Raw genomic sequence first — 26,534 nt, 5'->3', positions numbered from 1 at the left:
ACAAGTTGGGACTCCATCGCTTTTAATACTCTGGTTTTAAAACTCCAGAAATCGTGTGTGATCACAGGTCAGATATTTGTGTGGAATTTGTTATTGTGTGTGAAACTATGACTTGATCAAAAGCTGTTGGCATACTGAAACAGGAATCTTCTCCTTTTGACACAGAATCCAAATTCTAATCTATCAGAACAGCACAGATGGCAAACGCCAGGCGAAGAGAGGCAGAAGGCCAATTTTTTAAAAATCAAACAAACAAACCTGAATGAAAGCACAGAGTAAAGTGAAAGGAGACAGGAAGGAAGGTCTGATCAGATCTTGTGATGACAAAGTCAAAACAGCACTCTGCTGTCTTTAAAGATTCGAGGTTCTCATGGTCCCAACTGAATGAATTAAAGTAGTTGCTGGGAAGAGAAAGGTAAAATTTAAAGAGTAAGTATAAATATTTAGACATTTTTATCCAGCATTACAATGTTATAGACCAACAGTCATTTTCCCTCAGTTAACTTATGCGGATGTAAATATCCGAACATCATCATTATTGCACGACTTGTAGGCACTTTTTGTCAGTATCAAAAGATGGTCAACTTTCAACAGAGTTGGTCACGTTGTGAGGTTTCTCCTGAGACAGCAGATGCCACAACTATTTAAAGATTACAAATCTTCAGTTGCCGACTTTGTGCACATTGTGATAGATTGTGCTGTCGTCCAAATATGACTATGGGCCAGAACAAAAGCCAGAGATTGAATTTTAAAGCTTTCCCCCATTCTGAGGGAAAATTGTATTATACCATCTCACCAGCAACTAATTCATGTTCTGGCTATTTCACCACAGTGGAGATTGAGTGATGTTTCCAGAAAGACGTGAGACAAAATTGATGCAATAAATCCAGAACAGAAAGCAAAACAACATTTTGTGCAGAGATTTTGAGAGACTGATTAGGACTGAGCAGAGTGATTTAGCTTGTGATCAAATAAGCATTTGTGAATAGATTATGTAATACATTGGAGAATGAAGACAAGGAGATTGTGGGATTTGGACAACTGTTTGTCTGGAAAAGAAACATCAACTAGAATTCCATAATGTCTAGTCATTGCTTGCAATGGGCCTTGGGTTTGCTCTCTAGAGTAGGGAAACAATGGACACTGGTACTCTCACTGTCAGTGCAGTTAAGACGCAAGTTAAGTGCATCCATCTCCGTCTGCTAGCTGGACAATATCTAACCTTTGCATCAGAGACCATTCCATTGTGCAATCATCCAGGTTGATCTCCATTTTCATACCTGCATCAAATGGTGTGGGAGACAGAAATCACATCGGTGAGGAGAGGTTTTGACACATTATGTGGAATGGCATGTACATTAATGAAATTGGATTTCATTGTTGATCTGTGCGCTACCTTGAAGCTCTGGTATATTCTGTGCACCATATGAGGTCACTCATACTCAATCACTTTACACTGTCGTCTTTGAGACCGAGTTGGAGTAAACAGGATCTTACTGAATTCACGTTGTTGTTGAGATGAGGCACCTGACACTCAGATATTGGAAGTGAGTCTCATTTTATTTCCTTCTGGCACACTCTGCACTTCCATATTTGAGTGAGACAGATTTCCACGACTTTTGCAAATTGGTGATGGTTGATGTCCTGGAATGACAATTTATTTGTATTGATTTGTTTCAAAGCCTGACAACCAACGACAAGGCGAAGTCAGGAGTGCGTTAGCATAGTCCCCACTTATCTGGATGAGTGCAGCTTCTGAAGAGACCATCACCACTCAGCAGTACCAGATCTACAAACATTCACTTTCTCCACCACTGATGCACAGTGGTAGCAGTTCACCATTTTCAAGATGCAATGGAGTCACTGACGCTTCTTAAGCAGCACCTTCCAAACCCCATGTCCATTGCTATCTATGAGGTCAAGAGCAGTGGACATGTGGGAACATGATCACTTCCAAGTTTGCTTCAAACTCACTCAGTAATGTGACTTAGAAATATATCACCATTGCTCCATTACCATTGTGTTAGAATCTTAAACAGCATTCTGGATACTCCTACCCATTTGGCATAGTAATTCAAGAAGGCAGTTCATCACCACCTTCCCCCACCCCAGCCCCCAACCTTCTCAAGCACAAATAGGGATTGACAATAGGTGATGGCCCATGAAGTGAAGCATAATCCCACAAATTAATGAAAAGACTTGGAAGATAATAGACTTGATATTGGGGTGTAAATTTCGTCTTGATTAATTCCACATAACCCTATGTGCCAGTATCTCTGCTCAATTCAATTGTGCATGCTTCAAACTTCTTGTGGTGAAGAAATATACCAAGGCTCCCCGTAGAGCATCTTCATGACAACATCTTGGGCAGGAATGCGGTTTGATCATAGAACAGATCGCAGAAGAACATGATTCTGTCTTTATCCACTGTGGGAATTCAAGTTTCCAGTCAGGCCGTTGACTAATGATCAAAAGTAAGATTTGCCCTTGCTTAATCCAACATTTCTCAGACAAATTGTCATCCAATTTTTGCCTTCCACACTGAAATCAGTTCACTCAACATATTGCAGATGGAAGCCAGGACCATTGAGTATGTATGGGTCTTTGAGCCACCTGGGAGCTTCATAAATTAGCTTCAATCAGAGATGTTAAGTGAATATTGATACATCTATCACATTGCATCATGTTTCAGCATTGCCTCTCGAAATGGAATAACAGAACCAGTCCAGCTGTGCTGTATACTTAAAACGTAACATGAATGTGCTCTGTACATTTAAGAACACAATTGGACCCATAGAAATATACTCTACATGTTTCTCATAAACTATGCATGCCCTTGCTGCCTTGAGCAATAGTTGGACCAGAAACATTTTTCTATGTCTGGACATAGAGGCCACAAGATACATAAAGATGTTACCAACATCTCTGCACTTTCTTATTGTAACATGGTCTCTTATCCCACTGAAATGCAAGACCTTGTCTGGGATCATTTTTGATGTGAAAAGAACCGATGTGGTAATAACCTCAATATGCAGGTGTTTCAATGCATGACTGCAAGAGAGAGCACTATGTACCCGATGGTGAGTTAACACTTTCGACTTGATATCAAATGTGACGACAGGATATAATCACAAGCTGCAATACACAGTAAAGGCAGAGGACACGACAGTGCTGTGACAGAATGTACACTCATGGTACCTAAAAGAGCAACCGTTCCCTCAAATAAAGTACTGCATGTTAGGCTAATCAATAAAATCAGACTCTACGTGACTTGGGTAATATATTAGCATGGATGGATTAGCAAGGACATTTCCATGATGGCTACATGTAATTGGTGGTAAGTCACAAAGGTCAGTGCTGGAGTAACAATTACTTCCAATATAAATGGCTTGAATGAGGGAAATTAATGTACTGTTGTCATAATGACAAATGACCAAAGAAGTGGTGAGGTTGACAGAAAGAGACCACACAGACGAGTTATTGGGCCAAAACTCAGCCGGTGGATTTAATGTGGAAAAAACTGGCATGTTATGCACTTCAGCAAAAAGAGCAGAGAACTAAAAATTATTTCAATTTAGAAAGGGTGTAGCACAGAGGAATTTGGGGGTCTTTGTCCATGAGTCATTGAAGATAACATCCAAATTCAGCAGCCAATAGGGAAGACATTTGTTCCAAATGAAAATAGGCATGTCTGGCCAAAACTGTACAAGGCACAGGTTAGACCACAGCTGGAATATTTGGAACACTGTGGTCTTCTTAGCTTAGGAAAGATAAGCTGGCATTGGATGCAGTCCAGAGAAAATTCAGTAATTTCATCCCAAAAGTGGAGGGACTGTCGGAGGAGGAGGGGTGTGGTAAGTTTTGCTCATTCATTGGAGTTGAGAAGAATGAGAGGTGACCTGTCCAAACATATAAGATTGTCATGGGGCTTGATCATGTCGATGTGGTTTGTTTTTCCCCATGTGGGAAAGTTTCGGACCAGAGGGCATAATCTTGGGGTCAGGGGTCACTGAGTTAGGACAGAAATGAGAAGGAATTTCTTCTCCCAGAGTTTGACAACCATCTGATGAAGGAACAGCACTCCGAAAGCTAGTGCTTTCAAATAAACATGTTGGACGCAACCTGATGTTATATGATTTTTTTTAACTTTCTCTCAGAGGGTCATGAATCCGTGAAAGTCTTTAACACAGAGGGCTGTGGAGGCTGAATGGTTGAGTAAATTCAAGACTGGGAAAGGGTTTTAATCAGAAATAGAATCAAAGATTTCAGGGACAAAGGAGGAAAGTGGAATTGAAGATAATCAGATCAATCGGGATCTTGTTGAATGGTCTGGAAAATGTGGCAGCCTCTGAGGAGTGAAAAAATATTTCATCAGGTCCCCTTGCGTGAGCATAGAAATAAAGAGATGAATGTGAAAAAAAAGGTCAACGAGAAAAATGGAAAAGCGCTGCAAAATTTCAAAGTGGCAATGAATCAAATGCAACAGTACTAATGAAGTCAAAAAACTAAACACACTGGAAAATGTTGGAGCTATTCAGGAGGTCTGATCCCATTAATCAGAACTTGCTAAACCATTCCTTGTAATTTTGTTCCCACCAGCAAAGTTGAAGACTTTAACTAATTTATAAGGCAATTTCATGCTTGCTCAGTGCTACCATCAGCGAGTCACATATTTTCGTCTTCCGATTTTCTTGGGCAGGTGGGATAGAAACCCAAAGGAAACCTGCAGTTTGCAATTGTATGCCCCCAAAGAGTGCATCCAGAAAATTAGTCCTAATATGTGAGTCACACGTCATCATCTCTCTCTGCCTTTATCCTGTTCCCAATCTCCCCATTCAATCTCATCAGCTTGGGTTGAGCTCTGTGCCTTCAAGACAAGGATGGTACCAAAACTGGAAGCGGAATACTTCTGTGGACCTGTAATGCTGGAAATATGTGGGCATTTGTCGCCTTTTCCTGTGTCCTCAAATCCTGAGATGCAACCGGGACCGGGGTAGATGGCAGTGAGGTGGGAGCCGGTCGAGTGCGGCTGTAAGGTTCTGCCTGTCGCTCGATTGCGAGCAACATTGGCGCAAGCGAACAGCCAACAGGAGATTTCTCCCGCACTGTGAGGGTGAGGGTGGATGTGGGTGTGCACGCCATCCTGCTGTGTTTGATCCCCGCCCCCTTCTGGCGCTGCCCTGACTCTCCGACTGTCAACCAGAGGCGTGCAGCGGCTCCTCACGCACTTGGCCTCGAGTGGGAAGGGAAGAGGGAAGAGCTCCGGGGCTGCTCGCAACGTTCGCTTGAAGTCGTGCTTCGGGGGGGCCGAGAACGGGGGAGGGAGCGTGCGTGCGGGAGCTGGTCTGACCCCAGGCAGCGGGCCTTGTGCTGGTGATTCTTGGGGTTTGCACGGTGCAAGGCGCAGACTTGCTGCTGGAAGGGAGGGAAGCCGCCGAGATTCAGCCTTCTTTCCCCCCCTCGGCTCCCTGGACACCCCCCACCCCGTCCCCATCTGCATCTGTAAGCCGGGACCATTAATGCACCCTTTCCAGTGGTGTAACGGTGAGGATCGACCAACATGTCTCTTCCTTTTTTTTGTTTAAATTTCGATCTTTCTGACTGATATTTCAGGGTTTGTGAATCTCTGGTCCGGGGGGGGGGGGGGGTGAGAGGGTGTTTTTGGGTCATCCGGAAAGTGAGAGCCTGAAAACAATGAGATGAGCGAAGCAGCAGAGCCAGCGGTCAGACAGCACCAGACGGCGGGGGCTGCTTGCTTTGTTTGTCTGCCGTCTCCCCGCACACGCTGCAGCCGCCTGGCCCCCGGGCTCAAGCGGGGGAGAGAGAGAGACACACGCATCCCGTCTGGAGCCTCCCCGTTCCAGCTCATCTGCCGCACCACGGCGTCCCCCCGGGCTCCGGGGACAGGTTCGGTGACCGGCCTTTCGGGTCAATGGAACGGATAATTCCCGGGGTTCAAAGGTGTGGAAAAGTGCCGTGTTTCAGAGAAGGAACAATGCGAGGTGGGGACTGGGTGCCGTTTTGGTTCAGGAATGCAGGTGGGATGGGGAAGGGGCTCTGGCGTGTACAGAGCGCTGGGGGGGGGGGGGGGGGGGTCAGGGGCTGGAGAAGAGGGAACGCAAGTTCGAGAAGGATAGTGTTTCTAAAAATACCACCGAAGCAAATGTCAATTTAAGCGGCCCTTTGCAGAGATAGGTTTTGCGAAAGAATGTATACATGTATATTGGGGAGAAGAATCTCATGCAGTGTTTGCTGATGTGTTACATGTGTCTTAAACCCGAAGGAAATGCTGTACATTAGTATCACTCACTCAAAATTGCATTGCATCCCAGGCATGAAGTAAGAGTGAGGCCGGGGTCGGGGCAGGAACTGGGGATGATTCAGAGGATTGTACAATGAAACAGATTGTATCCCGGCACAGGAATAGGTTTCTCGACTAATCTGACGAATGCCAGTGTTCAGACTACACATAGGCCTCTCATTACTCCTGTACTCCTTACTGTCCTGTTCCCACTTCCCTCAATTTCCTTCTGTCTTATGTACCCATCAAGGCTCCCCTGACAGACTTGAAGCACTCTGTGAGTCACTGGATTCCACATTCTCACCACTCAGCAAATAACGTAGGGATATTCCTCCGAAAACCTCACTTCTTTGTGTGGGGCTGTCTTATATTTGTACCTGTCGTTCACCCAGAATGGAAACACTCGTTCAAAGATACGATTTTGAAGAACTCTGGCCTTGAGACGGGAGCCCAAGCCTGATCAATGCTGCCTGGTAGTTTCATCCTATCAAATCCTGTGATGCCCTTGTCAATTTTTGCTCACTTTCTTTAATGCTTCAATGTTATTTGTGTAACATGAAGACCAGAACTAGACACAACACATTATTTAGGTATCCAACGAGGAAAATTTAACATAGCCCCTGTTGCTGATGTGATCTATTCAAGAAATGAATACTCGCCCTGTATTTGCACTGCTATGGTTTTAAAAACTTATGATTTATTTTTCTGATTGACAGGAAATAGTTGATGCCGAAACATCGAATGTATTTGAGAGGGGGCTCGATACAGCACCTGGGGCGGAGGGGATCAAAAGTTATGGGGAGAAAGCAGAATTAGGCTATTGAGTTGGACTATCAGCAATGGTGGTGATGAATGGTGGAACAGGGTCAAAGGGCCGAAAGATCTCCTCCTATCTTCTACGCTTCTATATCTTTCTTCCTGTATCCCTATTTTGCTTCTTATCTTTCAAGCAACAAATGGCTTCCTTCACCCTCCTATTAAAGAGAACCACCTCCCATTTTCCGATAGTGAATATCATTTTCCATTCAGTTGCAGACTCTGCAAGCCTGTTAATTATTTTCGTATGCACCTGCAAATAATTGCAAGCTCCTTTTTTCTTCTTTTGTGGGATGTAGGCATTTCTGGCATGAGCAACTTTTATGATTGATCCCAAATTGCTTAGGTGGTGAACTGTCTCTGACTCCTGGAGTGGGACTACAATTACCTCAGAAACAGAAAGTCCCACTGATCTGAATAGTTATTAGCTTCCTTCCTAATTGTGTCCTCAGGCTCGAAAAACCAAAATGTGGTATCATCAGTTCATGACTGACTTCATTCCGTACTCTTTTCTTGTTGAATAGTATCCTGCACCACAGGTCCTGACTCTTCATTGAGATTTTTGGATTGTTCGTAATTGTCTATTCATTGCTGAAGTGGAGACAGGACAGAATTGCCTTCAGTGGACTTTGCTTAAAGTTGGAAATATCAGTCAGATCTGCTGTTTCTGAATACCCCTGATGGAAATTGAATGTACAGTATGTGGACATGGCTGGGTGTTTTCTTGTTGACTTTCCTGCATAATTCATGAAGTAGGGAGTAAGCAATAGTCCCTTCAAGAGAACGGGGGAAAAAATATGCATGGAGGGATTATGGGGCAAAATAGGTATACAATACAGCTAAGATCAACAAACAGACAAGGTAGGGAAACAAAAGCTTTGAACCAAAGAATTTGCGTTAACAAGTGATGTCTCATTTCTGTTTCTGTCACTTTCCAGGATGTTTCTGTGGCTTGGGGTTGATTTACTCGAATAAATCGTGCACAATGCCACCAATAACCTTTCAGGATCTTCCATTGAACATCTACATGGTTATATTCGGGACTGGAATTTTTGTCTTCGTGCTGAGTCTGATATTCTGCTGTTATTTTATCAGGTAACTTCCACCCCACTCTTTGCGGTTTTTGCTCTTTCTTTTTCTGTAAGTTATTTTTGTACTTGTTAAGGTGTGTAATGTTGGTGCTGGGTAACAGCGAGTTCAGTATCAAACTTCATTTAAGGTTCATTGCCTCAATGTATTTGTCTTCAGAACAATATTAGATTAGATTACTTACAGTGTGGAAACAGGCCCTTCGGCCCAACAAGTCCACACCGACCCGCCGAAGCGCAACCCACCCAGACCCCTACATTTACCCCTTACCTTACACTAGGGGCAATTTAGCATGGCCAATTCACCTGACCTGCACATCTTTGGACTGTGAGAGGAAACCAGAGCACCCGGAGGAAACCCACGCAGACACAGGGAGAACATGCAAACTCCACACAGTCAGTCGCCTGAGGTGGGAATTGAACCCGGGTCTCTGGTGCCGTGAGGCAACAGTGCTAACCACTGTGCCACCGTGCCGCCCACCTGCACCCAATGACAATGTTCCAGTTCCTGCATCAGCCATCCAGAGATTGCTGAATTAGGAACAGTTGTAACTGGTTTTGTCTATACATCCCAGAGGTGAGAGGCCAGTACTTGCTTCTTGAATTGCTGCCAAACTATGATTTGTATTGCTTCCCCTGCAGATCTTTCCTGAGCTCACTCTGTGTAAGCGTGTGTGGTGCTGCCGATCGTTATCTTTACTGGTTGGGATTCAGTGCCCTTCTTCTGAAAGTTGTATTCTGACCCCATGAGGATAGAAAACAATGCAGCTCCCCTGAGACAAAGTGTATTTATATTCTGAGGGCAGGCAAAGCAGAAATACTCAGCAAATAGATGGTCAGGAAACGACCATTGTGTTTATAAGAAAAGGCTGTTCGGACAGCTGCTGTTAACTCCCTGTGGTGCAGAACCTAAAAATGCAGAGGAAGAATTGAAGGGAAGGAAGGCATCACCTCTCCATCATTTCACGTTTCACTTTCAGATTGAGACAGTGAGCTGTAAATGCACATTCTCGGTGCCCATAGTGCACCAGAGTAGAACTGGGACTCCCATAGGTAGATATCAACAGATTGATGAATGTCTTTCCATCACTTGCTTGATGGACAACAACAATAATACTTAACCTAAATTGAGCCTTGCGTGTAATAAAGCATCCAATGCTTGACAGGAACAAAATTTGAAACTTGGGTACATGACAACATGATAAACGATACAAAAAATGAATCATGTGGTTTGCTTGCTTTTGTAAGTAAAGTTGAAGATATCAAGAGGAAAGAAGTTAAACAAACAAAAACAGAAATTACTGGAAAAACTCAGCAGGTGTGGCAGTGTCTGTGCAGACAAATCAAAGTTAACATTTTGGGTCATAGAATCATAGAGTCGTAGAGACATAGATATATACAGTATGGAAACAGACCCTTGGGTCCAACTCGTCCATGCCGACCAGATATCCCAACCCAATCTAGTCCCACCCGCCAGCACCCTTCCTATTCATATACCATCCAGATGCCTTTTAAATGTCGAGTGACTCTTCCTCAGAACTGATGGTAGTGAGGAAAATGTTGTTTTTCATGCAGAAAATAGGTTTGGAGGGGTGGTAAGGACTAAACGATAGGTGGAAATAGAACTCAAGGATGAGGAAGAACAGTTGGACAGACAAAAGAGTCGATAATGATCAGCCGAGAAGAATGAACAGCTTCTAATGGGGACTATTAATGGCCAAAAATGGGTTGCATGTATTAGAAGACCATGTGGTAACAAGGCCCAGTGTGTGGCAGTTGGGGTAAGGGCATGGCAGAAGGTGCCTCAAGCCCTAAAATTGTTGAAGTCGATATTGAGTCCAGAAGGCTGTTGAGTTCCCAAGCAGAAAATGAGGTGTCGTTCTTCCAGTTTGGGCTGAGCTTCACTGGAGGACTGCAGCAAACCTGAAACACCAATGTTGGCCAGGGAACAAGGTGGTGTGTTGAAGCGACAGGCAACTGGAATCTCAGGTTCTTTTTGGCAGACAGAATGTAGGTGTTCTGCGGAGCGTTCATCTAGTCTGCACTTTGTCTGCCCAATGTTGAGGAAACCATCTTGTGAGCAACAAATGCAGTAGACTAGATTGTGTGAAGTGCAGGTAAAGAGCTGCTTCACCTGTTTTTGATTTTGATTTCCAGCATTCGCAATTCTTTCAGCTTAAAAAAGTAATACCATTTGTCTTTCCTCCTATCCTCATTTCTGAAGATTGGGCCATTGTATTGGAATGGCCCACGCTCAAGGGCAAAATACTGCAATGATTTGCCACTGCCTTTCCCAGAATAGCTGGCCAGAAGACACTCCCACTTTGATTTATTTGTCGTTAGGCCTATTGAAAAGCGTTAAAGGCTGACAATTAACGTGTACAGCCATATTATGAATGGGATACTGAACTTCAAGACCTCTGGAGGTAATGCTTGCTATGAACAATTTATAATCAGCAGTGACTTAAAAGTAGCAATCCCATTTCTCAGTAAGAAGCTTTTGAGTTCAAAAGTTCTTCAGAAACTTGAATGCAAAACCGAGTTTGATATTTCACTGCAACACCACAGACATTTTTTTTCTTTATTCATCCATGGGATGAGGGCATCACTGGCTTGGCAGCATTTATTGCCCATTTCTAATTACTCAGAGGGCAGTTAAGAATCAACCGCTGTGCTGTGGGTCTGGAGTCACGTGGAGGTCAGACCAGGTGAGGATGACAGTTTCCTTCCCAAAAGGACATTTGTGAACTGGATGGTTTTTTCCAACAATGGATTCATGGTCATCATTAGACTCTTAATTCCAGATATTTACTGAATTCATATTCCACCATCTGTCTTAGCAAGAATCGAACCCAAGTCCCCAGAACATTATCTGGGTCTCAGGTTTAATCGTCCAGTAATAATACCACTAGGCCATTGCCTCCCTGGTTGCATAGTCAGAGGGCCAGTTCCAGTTGAGAGGCTAAACTGATAACTTGCCCAGCAAAAAGGAGTTCAGCCTGCCTCCTGGCTTATATTTAACCTTAAACGAACATTATCGAGGCTGCTTCTCTCGTCATTTATCTCATTGTCATTTTTGGGAGTTGGTTGTCTGCAAGTTGGTTGCTGTATTTACTACATTACAATAGAGAGGACATTTCAGTAAGTACTTGGTTGACTAGGAACCATGTAAGGTCTTTCAGTCACCAGTTAATTTTCATGGCAGAGGCAGGTAGTGGGAATATCCTGGGGAAAAAAAAATCAATGAAGAGAAGATCTCACACCCTATGTTTCATAATATCTTGACTTGGACGAATTATTTTGGGGAACGATGTTAAACATGTTGAATGGATGCCAACATCATTTCCCAAGATGTGACATAAGGGACTGAAGAGTTTAATTATAAGGATTTATTGTAAACTCTGTATTATCGATCTGATAAAGTTATTAAGAATTTTGAACAATTTAACTGGTTGCTATGTGGCAGCCCGACAATGTAAATTTGACCCTTGCTAAAAGGAAGAAAGAAAAAGTTGAGAAACTTATTTTTCATGCTGGTGGTTGTGAAGGCATGGGATTTAGCAAAATTGTGATGGAAGGACAACCCATAATAGCTTCGACAAACAAGAAAAAGTAGTTGGTTTGGAGCTACAGCATATGGATTGAGTAGGGAAATGGGAGAGAGTGCAGAACTGTTGTAGAGAGTTAGATACCATGAACAGAATAATCTTCTGGACAGTAAAATTCCATTATTCATGGCACACTCAGTAACAAACCGTTTTTATGTTGTAATTTTTTTTCCTGTATAAAAGCTTTTCAAGGAATTTTATGGGAGGGTTAGCAAACAAAATTGGCTTGAGGTGTAAGGATAGTTGACCAAAAGCTCAGTCAAAAAGGGGCTGAAAGGACCAGAAATAAGTCATGAGACAAAGGGATTTCGGAATGGAATTGCAGACCAGAGAACCAAGGCAGCTGTAAGTACAGCTGCTAGTGATGTGTTGATCTAAAATTGAAAATGTACGAGAAGCCAGAATTGGAAGAGCACAGAGACCTCAAAGACTGCTTGGGCTGGAGAAGGCTACAGTAATTAAGAGGTTTTAATTCTGTGTCTTTGCACGTGAACCATGTAAACATCAAATCAGTGATAAAATAAGCAAATTGGAATGGGCTCGGTTCAGGCGCTAGAGAAACATTATAATTTTTCTGAGGCAAGCAGTGGATCAGGCTGTGACCAATTGCACTTGATCATGGTGCCAAAAGTAGCCACTGTGTACTGTGTTTCTAATCCTAGTCGTGGTAGTGCCACCATTTCCTGACCTTTGCAAATAAACACTTACCTCTGAATCCGCATCTTTTCTTCATGGATTATTATTTTTCCTGTGTCTCGCCTGGGAACTTGATGTACAGGCCTGTCAAGGTGCCGGAAACTTGGAACACATCCTGCAAATTATAGTCAGCTTCCTGGAGCAAACAATTGGGCGAAAGGCAGCAGGCAGCTATCAAATTTTCAGGGCTATTTTGAGCATTTTTTGGCAGAAGGTACAGCTTGCTGCTGAACGAATGCGTTTACCTCACACTTAACCTTACACTTAACCCTCTTCACACAGCCACAGCATTTGAAAGCTGAGCTTTGACTTCAGACAAAGTGAAATTCACATCTGAAATCTCGAAGCAGGATGAAATCTCTCCATTTCATAGTCATTGAGTCACACAGCATAGAAACAGACCCTTCGAACCAACCAGTCCATGCCAAACGTAGTCACACCTGCCTGCTCCAGGCCCATTATCGCTTCAAACCTTTCCTGTTCATGTACTTAGCCAAATGTCTTTTAAATGTTGTAATGATACCCACATCCACCACTTGCTCTGGAAGTTCATTCCACATGCGAACCACCCTCTGTATAAAACATTTGCCCTTCATGCCTTTTTTAAAATTTCTCCTCTCACCTTAAAAATGTGTCCCCTTGTCTTGAAATCTCCCATCCGAGGGAAAAGACAACTACCATAAACTCTACCAATACGTCTCATTATTTTGTAAACTTCTATCAGGTCACCTCTCAAACTCCTATGCTCCAAAAATAAGTCTCAGCCTATCCAGCCTTTCTTTATAACTTAAACCTTCCATACCTGGCAGTATCCTGATAAATTTCTTCTGAAACCCCTTCAGCTAAATAATATCCTTCCTAGAATTGGCCATCCAGAATTAGACACAGTCTTCCAGAAGAAGCCTTACCATGTCCTGTGCAATCTCAACATGGCTTCCCAATTCCTATACTCACAAGACTGAGCAGTGAAGGCAAGCGTACCAAACACCTTTTTAACCATCCTGGCTAGATGTGACGCAAGCTTCAAGGAATTATGTACCTGAACCCCATGGTCCTTCTGTTCTACAACACACCCAAGGCCCTGCCCCTGTATGTTGTACTAAAATGCATTTTATTCCCAGCTGGATTACTGTTCATGCCCTTAGAATTAAGGTGGCCTGAACCTTCCCCATTTTCCAGATTTAGATCTTTTCAGGGTGGTAACGCTTGCTGACTGACAATGGAACATGATTCCTTCTGCACAATGTAAAGGCCTGCAGAAGCTGACTGGGTCAGCATAGCAACAGTTGTGAAATCTGATTGATCACATCAAAGGATAATGTTGAGATTTGTAGAGGGACGGAAACTAGTCTGCCTAGTTCAGCAAAAGCAGCTTTTGTGCTTCTCCAGAATGGTAGACACATTAGAATTTGATGTGACCAAATTTACAGGACATGACGGAAAGAGCAGAAGGATGGAACACATTGACAGCTCCTTTACAGAGTCAACTGAAGCCCAATGGCCTCCTTCTGTATGAGATGTTTCTCTGAAGGTTGCACTTGTTATATTTCTTCTCAAAAAATGTAGTTGGGATCTTAGCATCATTGACATGGACACTATTTATTGTTCATTCCTGGTGCAATCTGTGAACTAGCTTGTCGATCCTGCAGTTTTGTTTTTGAAGAGGAAATTCCAGTATTTTGATCCAGCAACAATGATGGAATGATGATTAAATTTTCAAGTCAGCATTGTGTGACTTGAAGGGGATCTTGTAGATGGCAGTGTTCCTGTACATCCGCTGCCCTTATTTCTGCAGGTGGTAGAAGTCAGAGACTCAGAAGGAGTTGCCAAATGAGCCTTTGATTTGATTGGATTTGTAATATTATTGTTTCATGTACCGAGATACAATGAAAAGTGATGTCTTGCATGCTACCCAGACAAATCATACGTTGCATAAGTACATCAGGCTGATAGAACAGAAAGCAGAATATATTGCTACAGCTCCAGAGAAGGGGCAGAGAAAGATCAACTCTAACACGAAAGGTCCTTTCATAAGTCTGATAACCACGGGGAAGAAGTTGTTCTTCAATTTATTGGTATGTTTTGAAATTTTTGTAGCTTCTGCCCAATGGAGGAGGCAGAAGAGAGTATAACCAGAGTGGGAGGGATCTTTGATTATGTTGGCTGTTTTCCTGAAGCAGTGGGAAGTGTAGAAAATGCTTGAGAGTTGCCTTGAGAAATTGCTGAATGTCAGCTTGTATATCTTCTTTGGTGGTGGTCCTTCTGTTAAGGATGACTTGTTTGCGTTCTGAGGGTAGGGTGGGTTCTGTGGTGGTGAAATGGTCCAAACCTGGAGCCTCATAATGTGCCACAGTGGGGCATGCAGTCTTCAATGAGGTGGGTCATTAGGATGCTCTTGATTCTATCCACTTCTCTGCTGCTCCTGTTTGGCCTCCATGATCTCCACGCAGTGAAGGTTGAAGTGGTTGGTGCCTTCATAGCTGGTTAATCTCCAGTTTGTGTGTTCTTGGGCAAGCGATTCCCACATATTAGAGGGATAATTGCATTTGTAGAGAAGCTTTCAGGGTGTACTTGTTGTGGTTTCTCTGCCCTCTACTTCATGTTGCCAGTGCAAAGCTCGGAGTAGAGCACTTAGTTAGGGGGTCTATGAATAATGTAGCCTCGTGCATAGCAGCTGGTTGTGTGTAATCACTGCTGAAAATGTGTTGCTGGTTAAAGCACAGCAGGTTAGGCAGCATCCAAGGAACAGGAAATTCGACGTTTCGGGTTAGAGCCCTTCATCAGGAAAGTGTATAATGACTGCCTTGATACTGACATGGGATGTTGGCCTTGCAGAGGACCTATCCTGCCAGTGGGTTTCCAGAATTTACAATGGCAGTGCTGGTGATAACACCAGGACATGAAGAATCTCAAAGAACATAGAACAGTATGGCATAGAGCATTGCAGTGCAGTACAGGCCCTTCGGCCCTCGATATTCTGCCGCCCTTTTATCCTATTTGAAGATTAGTCTGACCTACATACCCTTCCTTGTACTATCCTCTATGTGCCTTTCCAAGAGTCGCTCAAATGTCCCTAATGTATCTGACTCTACTATCACTGCTGGCAGTGCATTCCACGCACCCACCACTCTCTGTGTAAAGAGAGTGACATCTTCCCTAAACCTTTCTCCTGCCACCTTAAAAGTATGCCCCCTTGTGATCGACATTTCCATCATGAGAAAAAGTCTCTGGCTATCCATTCTATCTATGCCTGTCAACATCTTGTATGCCTCTATCAAGTCACCTCTCATCCTTCTTTGCTCCAAAGAGAAAAGCCCTCAACCTTTCTTCATAAGACATGCCCCCAATCCAGGCAGCATTCTGGTAAATCTGCTCTGCACCCTCTCTAAAGGTTCCACATCCTTCCTATAATGAGGCGACCAGAACTGAACACAATCTTCCAAGCGTGGTCTCACCAGGAATCTATAGAGCTGCAGCATAACTTCGTGGCTCTGAAAGTCAATCCCCCTGCTAACAAAAGCCAACACACCATTCGTCTTCTTAGCAACCCTATCAAGCTGGGTGGGAACTTTGAGGGATGTATGGACATGGACCCAAAGATCCCTCTGTTCCTCCACACTGCAAGAATCCTGTCTTTAATCCTGTATTCTGCATTCAAATTTGACCACCCAAAGTGAACGATTTCACACTTTTCCAGCTGAACTCCATCTGCCACTCATCAGTTCAGTTCTGCATCCTAATAATTGTCCCATTGCAACCTACAAAAGCTCTCCACACTATCCACAACTCCACCAACCTTTGTGTCATCAGCAAACTTATTAACTCACCCTTTCACTTCCTCATCCAAGCCATTTATAAAAATCACAAAGAGCAGAGATCCCAGAACAGATCCCTGCAGAATACCACTGGTCACCGAGCTCCAGGCTGAATATTTTCCATCTAACACCACCCTCTGTCTTCTGTGGACCAGCCAATTCTGCATCCAGACAGCCAAATTTCCCAGTTCCCATGCCTCCTTACTTTCCGAATGAGCCTACTGTGGGGAACATTATCAAACCCCTTGCTAAAATACATGTATACCACATTCACTGCTCTACCTTCATCAATGCATTTTGTCACATCCTTAAAGAGTTCAATAAGGTTTGTGAGGCATGACCTGCCCCTCATAAAACCATGCTGACTACCTCTACTCAAACTATGGGTTTCTAAGTAATCATACATCCTGTCTCACAGAATCCTCTCCAATACTTTGCCAACCACTGTCGTAAGACTGACCAGTCTATAATTCCCAGGATTATCCTGATTCCCTTTCTTGAACAAGGGAATAACGTTTGCCAACCTCCAATCATCTTGCAGTACTCCAGTGGACAGTGAGGATGCAAAGATCATGGACAAAGGTACAACAATCTCTTCCCTCGCTTCCTGCAGTAACCTTGGGTATATCCCATTTGGCCCAGAGTATTTATCTATCCTTATGTTTATCAAAATGGCCCTATGCACAATCCATGTTTCTGATTCATGCAGGATGACCGGGACTATGGCTGTTGTGTGCAATGCGAGTCTTGTGCTGATGAACAGAACATTTGAAGTCTGAGACCTCAAATCCAGCATTAACGTCACACTGTTGATTGCATACACTACAGTCACTGTCCATTGGTCGAAAGGATGGATATTTGAAGTTGTTGAATAGGGTGCTGATCAAGCTGGCTGCTTCATTTTGTGTGGTGTCAAACCTCTTCAATATTGGTTACCTGTCCCTATCCAAGCAAATGGAGAGTATTCCATCAAACTATAGACTTGTGTTTCTGGACAGGCTTTCAGAGTAAACAGATTCTGGATCAGTGGTGCTGGAAGAGCATAGCAGTTCAGGCAGCATCCAACAAGTAGCAAAATCGACGTTTCGGGCAAAAGTCCTTCAGAGTAAGCAGTTGAGTTAGTTACCACAGAATTGTCAGTCTAGTGCTTGCTTTAATTGGTCACTATGTTTATGTGGCTGGGTCAGTTCAATTTCTGATCACTGATAACGAGTTTATTGGCAATAAGAAATTCAACACTTGTAATGCTGTTGAAGGAAGATGTTTCAATTCTGTCTTGTTAAAGATACTCATTACATAGGAATGTTGCTTGCTACTTACCAGCCAAAGCCTCAGTGTTGTCCAGGTGTTGCTGCATGGAACACAGACTGCTTCAACATCAATTTAAATTATACTGAGCATTTTTTCAATCATCCAATCAAGATTTTCATTTCTCAGCTTATATTGGAGACAAGGTTGTTCAAGCAGTTGGAAATCATTCGGCCAAGAAAACTACTTTGAGGACCTCTTCCAGTAATCTTGGAACTGAGATGATTGGCTTTCTGCAGTCACAAGAATCTTCATTTGGTCTTGGTATGACTTCAACCACTGGGAGGTTTTCTCTGATTCATGATGACTTCCGTTTTGCTCGGGTTAGTCAGATATAGATAAGACAGCAGCAACAGTGGCTGGGAATAAACTGCAAAAATGACGACTGAATATGCAAGCAACTCAGTACTGCAACAAATTTAATTATTCTGTTGGGAAGAGAGGATAAGGGGAATCAACAGCACTTAGCTACACATAAAAATCTTCATTGATTTGGTGTTTACTTGACTGACTTGCTTCTTATGAGTGCAAAGACAAAAAGTGCAATGTTCTCATGAACGCTGAGCCTATCATCAATAAGTTTATTGGCTTTTCTCCCCAGAATCTGATGAGTTTCTTGCTTACAGTGATAAAGGTGTCTCAGGTTTGGACACCCTGTTCCAACTCTTCATACTCTGCACCTCAAAACCAACCAACCAACTTACAGTTCTACAACATTGCCATCTGCGTTCTGCTGCTGAAACCCTCTTCCATACTTTCAAGTATTCCAAAGTATTGCTCGCTACATGCCTATTCTCCATCCTTTATGAACTTCAGCTCATCCAAAATGATGCTATCTATATCTTGTCCCTCATTCAGCCCTTTTTTTACTTTCATCTTTCATGAAAAGTGGATGTCATTGATATATACAGTATTACTTTGAACTGAGTGGTTTGCTAGGCCATTTCAAAAGGCAATTAAAAGTTCACCATATTACCAAACCATATCCTTCTCCAGTCTGCAGTCACATGGAGGCCAGACCAGGTAAGAATGGCAGACTTCCTTTCCTGATGAACATCAATAAACCAGATTGGTTTATATCAAAATTGACACTAGTTAACATTGTCCCTATTACTGAGGCAAAATTCTACCAGCTGCCATGGTGGAATTCAAACCTCTGTTCCAAAAGCATTCATCTGGAGCTCTGGATTACTACTCTAGAAACATTACCACCATGTTGCCATTTCTTTCTTACTCAATGTTTGTACTTCAAATAAACTTGTTGGACAATAACCTGGGGTTGTGTGATTTTTAACTTTGTCCACCCCAGTCCAACACCAGCACCCCCACATCATTACTTAATACCTAAATGTCCACTGACTGACACTGCCGCCCAGTCCCAAAGACCTTGACTTCTTGGTCAAATCTTGATGGATTTTGCCCACCTATTACCCATCCCCAAACCCTCACCTTTTCTGACTTTCACTTCTTGGTAATCATCCCCACCGTTGGTAACCTGCCTTCAGCCACCCCAAGGTCTCACTTTGGAATTTCCTGCTTGCTTCTTTACCTCCCTCTCCTCAGCTTTTGATCATCCCACCTCCATATCTGTTTTGTTTCAAAGTTGACTCATTTGCTGGTTTCTGATCTGTCAAGAGGGTAGGACATTTTACCAAGTTGATGGCCCAGAAATTTGAATTGCTTTTGATGTTACCTTCTCTCCTGGCATTTTGTGAACAGCGTTCTCTTTGAATAAACATACAAGAAGGACTCTTGGGTGTCATGAGGTGTGGCAAAGTACTAAGCAGACCACAGCAATGGGATAAGAGTTGAATACACCATGCTTTCGTATTCCTTCAGAGGCTTTTTAAGGGTAATTGCCTGTAAGGTTAAACGTGATAATGTATGCTATTTTCTGGGCTTTGATCACGAAGCACTGAAGCACAAAGGTACTGAACATTGTACATGTGACTGATTTGCTTGGTTTCATTGTTCTGATCAAGTCATCAACCTGGTTTTTGCTGCTCTAAGAGACTCGGTGTGTTGTCATGAAAGACTGACACATATCAATATCATTTTTAGAGTACGGAGTTTAAAATAGTGGCATATATGTTGGGTATTTTTATGCAGGGTTGATTCAAAAAATAATTTGGTCAGACAGTCCTTCTGCAGTCTTCAACAGTGACCTAATTCAATATGTGTCAGAAAGCAGGGACTCTCTGGAGTGCTCATGCACAGTTGTTTTTACTATGTTGGTTTATGACAGATTAGATCACATAGAATACAGGGAGAACTAGCTATTTTGATACAGACTGGCTTGAAGGTAGAACACAGAGGGTGGTGGTGGATGGTTGCTTTTCAGACTGAAGGCCTGTGACCAGTGGTGTGCCACAAGGATCGTTGCTGGGTCCACAGCTATTCGTCATTTTGTACAAATGATTTGGATGTGAACAGAGGAGCTATAGGAAGTAAGTTTGCAGATGGCACCCAAATTGGACGTACCGTGGACAACGAAGAAGATTTCCTCAGAGTACATGGGATCTTGGGCCAATGGGCTGAAAAGTGGCAGATGGAGTTTAACTTAGATAAATGTGAGGTGCTGCATTTTGAAAAGGTAAATCAGGGCTCATACACTTAATGGTAAGGACTTAGGGAATGTTGCTGAACAAAGAGACCTTGGAGTGCAGGTTCATCGCTCCTTGAAAGTAGAGTCTCAGGTACATAGGATAGTGAAGAAGGCATTTGGTATTGTTCAGAACATTGAGTATCAGAGTTGGGAGGTCATGTTGCGGCTGTACAGGACATTGGTTAGACCACTTTTGGAATAGTGTGTGCAATTCTAGTCTCTCTCCTATAGGAAGGTTGTTGTGAAACTTGAAGGGGTTCAGAAAAGATTTATAAGGATGTTGCCACTGTTGGAGGATTTGAGCTGACGGGAGAAGCTGAATAGTCTGGGGCTGTTTTCCCTGGAGCGTCAGAGGCTGAGGGGTTAAAAACCTTAGAAAGGTTTTTAAAATAATGAGTGGCATGGATAGGGTAAATAAACAAGGCCATTCCCTGGACAGCATCAATTTAGGGTGAGAGAGGAAAGATTTAAAAGAGACCTAAGGGGCAACTTTTTCATGCAGAGGGTGGTACATGTGTGGAATGAGCTGCCAGAGGAAGTGGTGGAGGCTGGTACAATTACAATTTAAAAGGCATTTGGATGGGTATATGAATAGGAAGGGTTTAGAGGAATAAGGACCAAATGCTGGCAAATGAGACTACATTAATTTAGGATATCTGGTTGGCATGGATGAGTTGGATGGAAGATTCTGTTTCCGTGCTGTGCGTTTCTATGAATCTATCTTTGTGACAGGATGTGTGAACTCTACATTGAAGGCCATTTTCCTGCTTTTGGCTGAACTTAATCGAGCACTGCTGTTAGCTTTGAAAATCTGGAGATTAAAAGTTTTAGCTAGTTTGGAGGAGACTGGATGGGTCAGAAGCAAATTCAGTTTCCACTTTGAGAAAGACTCCTTTCAGCAGAGTTCAAAAACCACACAGTTAGCTTGGCGTAAAAGTTTAGTTTGTGAGACTCCAAAATCAGGAATATTTGGTTTAAGATCTACAGATTACAACAGTTTGAGAAAGCCCACATTCTATATTTTGTGAGCATTCGTGTCAGAAGATTTCACAGTCTACTGGAAGGAATGAGAAAGAATCACTGACGTCAAACTTAAAGACTTGATGGAGAGGGCAATTTCTCAGGGTTTGAGTCTCGGTTCCACATGGCATCAGGAAAGAGAATGGCATTTTATTTTGCTGTGTGTTTTCAGATCTTTCAAACAGGGTTTTATATTCAGCTTGATTTTTTTCATCTTCCGTTTTTGCAATAAGCTTTTGTTAATGGAACTCTTGAGCCTCATATGAATGTTTCAGTAAGTGTCCACCATGTTAACTAAATTGTTGGTTTCAAATGTATGTATGAAGGCAGATTTTTTTCTGAAATCTTGCTTGAGAGTATAATAATGCACAGGATCACTGCTTGGTCCTGGCTTCACTGACCCTCTGATCTGCTCAGTTTAGGTCCCTCCATTTGTCCACTTTGAACAGTACATTCTGTCTTTTCTCTACCTGCATCAGGAATTTGTCAGTATCAGAATCAGCAAGTCAAGGATCCCCATCCTCTGCAGGAAGCCTCTGCCCTGTGAGCAAATAATGTTCCATGTTGTGTTTTTCTAAGCTGCTGTAAAAATGCACAAATCCTGGTTAGAGGTGTGGAAAATAATGTTCTGAGTTTCAGATTTTCTTTTACATATATTACTCGTGCTGCCTGCCTCAATGGAAAATATGTTATTACTTTGTTTAAGTTACACACACAGTTCATAGACACCAAAATGCCACAGCATATTGTTTGAAGTGAAATAACTGAGTAAAAGAGCCTGTTGCAATGTAGGTGCAAAGACATGAATATGTATTTGTTCATCACAAATAGACACCGTGTTCAACCATGTGTTTGCAAGTCCATGGCTGTAATTGTTTTTCACATGATCTGAATATGTGGCAGTAGATGTTGACACTCCCTCGTACTGGATCCTATTTCTCAAAGGTGCTGCAGTTTAGAGATTGCAACTAGTGTAAAGATGTGTTCGCTCCACAACCAGCCTCAATGAGAAGAGTGTCCAATTCCCAGCAGAACTGTTGGGGCAGTCATGTTAGTTCTTCTGCTGTTGATGAAATAGTGTTTCAGCTTCTTCTGATCTGAATAACTAATCATCTGCCTGTTTCCTTTCAGTAAACTCCGACACCAAGCGCACAATGAGAAATACGGATACAAAGAGGTAAATAGAAAAAAATGACATAGATCATAGGAACCAAGGAGAAGGAGGAGGAGGACATTTGGCCCTTCAAATCTGCTCTGCTACTTGATCAGGCTGTGGCTTACCTGAGATGTGGTCTCAATTCCACTCAACTGTCTACCCCTGTAACGCTTAACTCCCTTGCCAATCAAAAAGTTAATAAATTCACTGACTCAGCCTCCACTCTTCTCTGTGGAAGACAATTTCAAAGACTTGACTGCTGTCTGAGAGAAGATGTTTCCCTTCATCTCCATCTTATTTTAAACTGTATTCCATGGTTCATGTCTCCCCCAGAACAGGAAACACCTTCCAAATATTCTCCCTGTTCAGTTCAATCAGGATTGGTTGTGAAAGGAAATTCAGATATTCACGGGCACTAAATCAAAACAAATAGAAGATAGCATCAAACTTCAAAATGTATTGCCTGAGCCTCAGATCCAGCTCAGACTGTCTCCCAGTTGGGAGGTTTTGCATTCATATTTGACATGTTCCAAAATCGAGGAAAAGGAAGATGGAGGCTAAAATTACACTCCTTTCTTTCCCCCAACAACCATCAACATCATTTGATGAGACACGAACCTCTGGATTGCCTCAAACTCATTAGCACTGCTGATGATAGGGAATTTCAAAAAGGAAACGTGGGCAGGGAGTCTATGCAAATATTCCTTGTGCTTGACGGTATACCAGTGCAGCACACATCATGCCTTTCATTGACCTCAACTCAGGTCATAACCAGACTGATGCACCAGAAAAGCATGGAAGAGGAGGAGGCAATATAGCCCCTGAAGATTGCTCCATGAATCAATGACATCACTGACCTCAACTCCACCTATCTACCTGGTCACTGTATTCCTTTGTTCCTTAGTGTCCAAAGATGTATCCATGTTTTGCTCTTAAGTATTCCATGAGTGAGCATCCACAACACTCGGGGATAGAAATTCCAAATTGCACATCCTCTAAGTCCTAAACATTTGGTCTTTTGTTCTAAGACTCTGCTCTCGTATGTTAGTCTACAGTCTGAGGAAAATTCTCCCCTTTGAAGTTCTCTCCAGAATTCTTTTTAGTTTTTAACAAGGTGTCTCCAGCTTTAACTCCAGAAGATTTGGGCCCACTCTACTTGTTCTGTCCTGCTCAGACAAACCTCTCCATCTCAGAAATCAACCCAGTGAACCTTTGTGGCATCACCTTAAAGGAAAGTAGATCTTGATTTTTGGTAAAAAGTTGAAAACTAACCTTTTAGATAATTAAATCACAACAGGAAGAACTCTGTCTCTCTGTGCAACAAGGAAACCCCCTTGCCTCCTGTGGAAAACTCTGTAAACCACAGGGCTATATGGGGATCATCTCCCCAAATAGGTGTCCATAGACTGATATGACCTGGGATAAGTGGCTGGTCATGCTCATGACTGAAATATGTGGATGTATGATGCTATAGTGCAGGAGAAGCTGTAGACTTGTACCTGGGACTCAATGGATTGGTATTCGGAATAGCTTTCTCACTGTGAACGTGTTTTTTTTTCTTTTACTGTCTCTTCAGGTTATAACAAGGGGTGATGCTAAAAAGCTGAATTTACATGGGGTAAGTCATGAATCTTTATTTGGAAGCAAAAACTGAGTTCTGCCTTATTTGGATGGTGATTACAGGACACCATATTGAACATGTCTATTTTCGTTGAGTTCTCATATGTGAAATGAAACCTCAATGTTTTGCTTATTCCACAGCAGACATGCGCTGTGTGCCTTGAGGATTTCAAGATTAAAGAGGAGTTGGGAGTGTTACCATGTCAACATGCCTTTCACAGAAAGTGAGTAACATTTGAGTTAAGTTGGAGTTCTCTTTTTCTCCAGTGAAATGTTGTAGTGAGCTCTGTGCAGCAAACAGGCTATCATGACGGCACAGAGATGGAAACCAGACAGAACAGGCAAGAAAGAGCAATGATATGTTAAGAAGTTAGTCTGATTTAAAATCTGATTAATGCAGTAAATTTGAGTCAATTGCTGATGTTTATGCTGATGACTGAATGACTGCTGACACCAATGCACTCTTTCCACTGCTTCCCCCCCACAGTGTTGGACTGCTTTGACCCAGTGTTTCATTCTGTACATTGTCATCATGTTTTTGTTGACGTTCTTTGTTCAGTTCCACACTTAGTAACAGTGTTTTATTCAATACAACACTGTACTATTTGCACACAATGTTGTATTTTGTACAGTGTTCCTTCTGCCTGCCCAGTGACTACGCTGCAAAAATAGTTAATTGACTGTGAAATGCATTGAGAGGTCCAGAAGACATGATCTAAACAGAAGCCTTTTTTGAATGCAGTATTTTGCCTGGCCGAACAGTGAACTGCTGAAGTCCAGTGCTTCACACTGTACAGTTGTTTGACCCTGTACAATATTGTGTCAAATACAGTACAGCACTGTTTCTCTGTAATGTTTCACTAGGAGCAATGGGAGATTGCTTGTACACAAACTATTCCTCTGGAACATGTGTCACTTACATATTTGGTTTCTGCTTCTTTCCTGTCCTCTAGATGCTTGGTGAAATGGCTGGAAATTCGCTGTGTCTGTCCAATGTGTAACAAACCTATTGCTGGAGCACCTGAGCAACAGCAAGCAATCGGCACACTCCTGGATGAACTTGTTTGATGCATTTTAAACTTCATACTGACGGCAGAGTCTCGGAATAGCCAAGAATCAAGAGTTTTCTGGATTTTTTTTTTAAATTGTGATTGACTGCTGATGAAGCCAGTGAGAGTATGAGAGGTTCTGAGCTGAAGAGTGCCGCAGCAGTGATGTGGCTGGAGTAAACATTGGCATTGTGTATGATTGGGAAACCTGTCTTCTGAAAGCCCTTTCAACACATCTGCTGAGAAACAGAGCAACTTCCAGACTTGCCGCTCAGGTCTGAGTTCCTTCATACTCAACAGCATTGTGCTTGGTTGATCAGTGCGTTGCTGAGCCATACAAACCAGATGGTTTCTCCCCCCCCCCCTCCCATTCATGATCTGTGGTAACCTGGCAGATCTCATCTGGTCCAAAATCTGGGGCTGCTGCAATTGGGCACTGCCACCCAATGAGAGAGGGCTCACACTTGGGTATTCTATCATCCCCAAAGATATTGGTGAAAGTGTGGACATGCTGATCTGTCATGCCCTCCAGAGCTAGAAATTGTGCCAATTCTGATTTTCGTTCCAAGTGGAGAACTGGCCCTCTGCATGTGTCGTAAGTTACCATGCAAGAGCCATGTGAAATTCAACCTCATTGTGAATTGGGTTTTCAGAGGAAATGGGAAACATTTGCTGAGAGGCCCAAGTGCTGAACTGTTCTCAAACCAGCCAAAATCAATATAGATAGACTTGCACTGGGGCACACTGTACTTCTAAAACCCAAAGTAACATGGATGCTCATTCATCCACCCCTCTGCATCCACCCCTCACCTGAAATATACCCATTCACATGGAGTCAAACTCTGTGGATCCAGCAAATCTGTGTTCCTCTGACGATAATAATCCAGGAATACTGTCACAGCATTACAGGTTCCCATATTTGTGAGCTCTGACGTGTCAGAGGAAAATTTTTGTTACCCATTCAATTTAATCATGTGTATTGAGCTGTTGTCAAAAGTCATGCAATATTGCAGAACTTCATGCAGCCTGATGATTCAGAAATAAGCCATCACCAGCTCACCCTTTGAACTAAAGACATATCTCCCTTCTCTAAACGTTTTCCAATAAACTGACCGTCAAGCAACAAAGGACATTGAGTTAAAGGTCTCAGTCCAAGACTGTTTGAGGGAATGGAGCTGTTATACTGGTGTGTCTGGAAGTGCTACTCTGGGCTCAGGATGGGAACATGCTGTTAGAATAGAACAGACAGAGAGTTTCACTTTGCAGTTCACTGCAACATGGGACTCTGTGAGGGTTCTCTGATTATTGTGCTAAATATTGCACGTTTTTGTTATTTACTGAGCACGGCTGTTTTTGTACAGATTTTAACTAAGTGCTTTGAATCCATTCCTTCCTTTAAGAAGGATTTTCTTTTATTGTAAAATACTTTTAATAAAAATATGCCTTCATCAT

At 42.7% G+C, this 26,534-nt stretch overlaps 1 protein-coding gene across 4 annotated transcripts; it reads left to right on the top strand.

The window, feature by feature from the left end:
• The first annotated feature begins 1 nt into the window (after position 1).
• On the top strand, positions 2-26,534 carry rnf122 (ring finger protein 122). 4 transcript variants are annotated; one of them, XM_060856656.1, is made up of 7 exons: positions 2-67; positions 166-429; positions 8,056-8,212; positions 22,389-22,434; positions 23,990-24,031; positions 24,175-24,257; positions 24,987-26,534. In XM_060856656.1, exons 3-7 carry the CDS (start codon positions 8,103-8,105, stop codon positions 25,099-25,101), a joined length of 396 nt encoding a protein of 131 aa, XP_060712639.1. In that variant the 5' UTR covers positions 2-67; positions 166-429; positions 8,056-8,102; the 3' UTR covers positions 25,102-26,534. The 4 variants fall into 4 exon arrangements, with proteins under 4 accessions (XP_060712639.1, XP_060712637.1, XP_060712636.1 ...); XM_060856654.1 differs by lacking the exons at positions 2-67; positions 166-429 and adding an exon at positions 5,213-5,544 and having other exon boundaries at positions 24,178-24,257; XM_060856653.1 differs by lacking the exons at positions 2-67; positions 166-429 and adding an exon at positions 5,213-5,544.

The sequence above is a fragment of the Hemiscyllium ocellatum genome, chromosome 48, assembly GCF_020745735.1.
Source record: "Hemiscyllium ocellatum isolate sHemOce1 chromosome 48, sHemOce1.pat.X.cur, whole genome shotgun sequence".
Lineage (NCBI taxonomy): Eukaryota > Metazoa > Chordata > Chondrichthyes > Orectolobiformes > Hemiscylliidae > Hemiscyllium > Hemiscyllium ocellatum.
The sequence above is the reverse complement of the archived record's forward strand: the minus strand, read 5'-3'. Positions and strand labels throughout refer to the sequence as shown.

Bases quoted from the DNA above. Each gene is read 5' to 3' on its own strand.
- rnf122 (XM_060856653.1), top strand. From the start codon at position 5,520: ATGCACCCTTTCCAGTGGTGTAACG. The intron at 22,435-23,989 runs GTAAATAGAAAA...CTGTCTCTTCAG, and splicing joins AGAAATACGGATACAAAGAG to GTTATAACAAGGGGTGATGC. The intron at 24,258-24,986 runs GTGAGTAACATT...CCTGTCCTCTAG, and splicing joins CAACATGCCTTTCACAGAAA to ATGCTTGGTGAAATGGCTGG.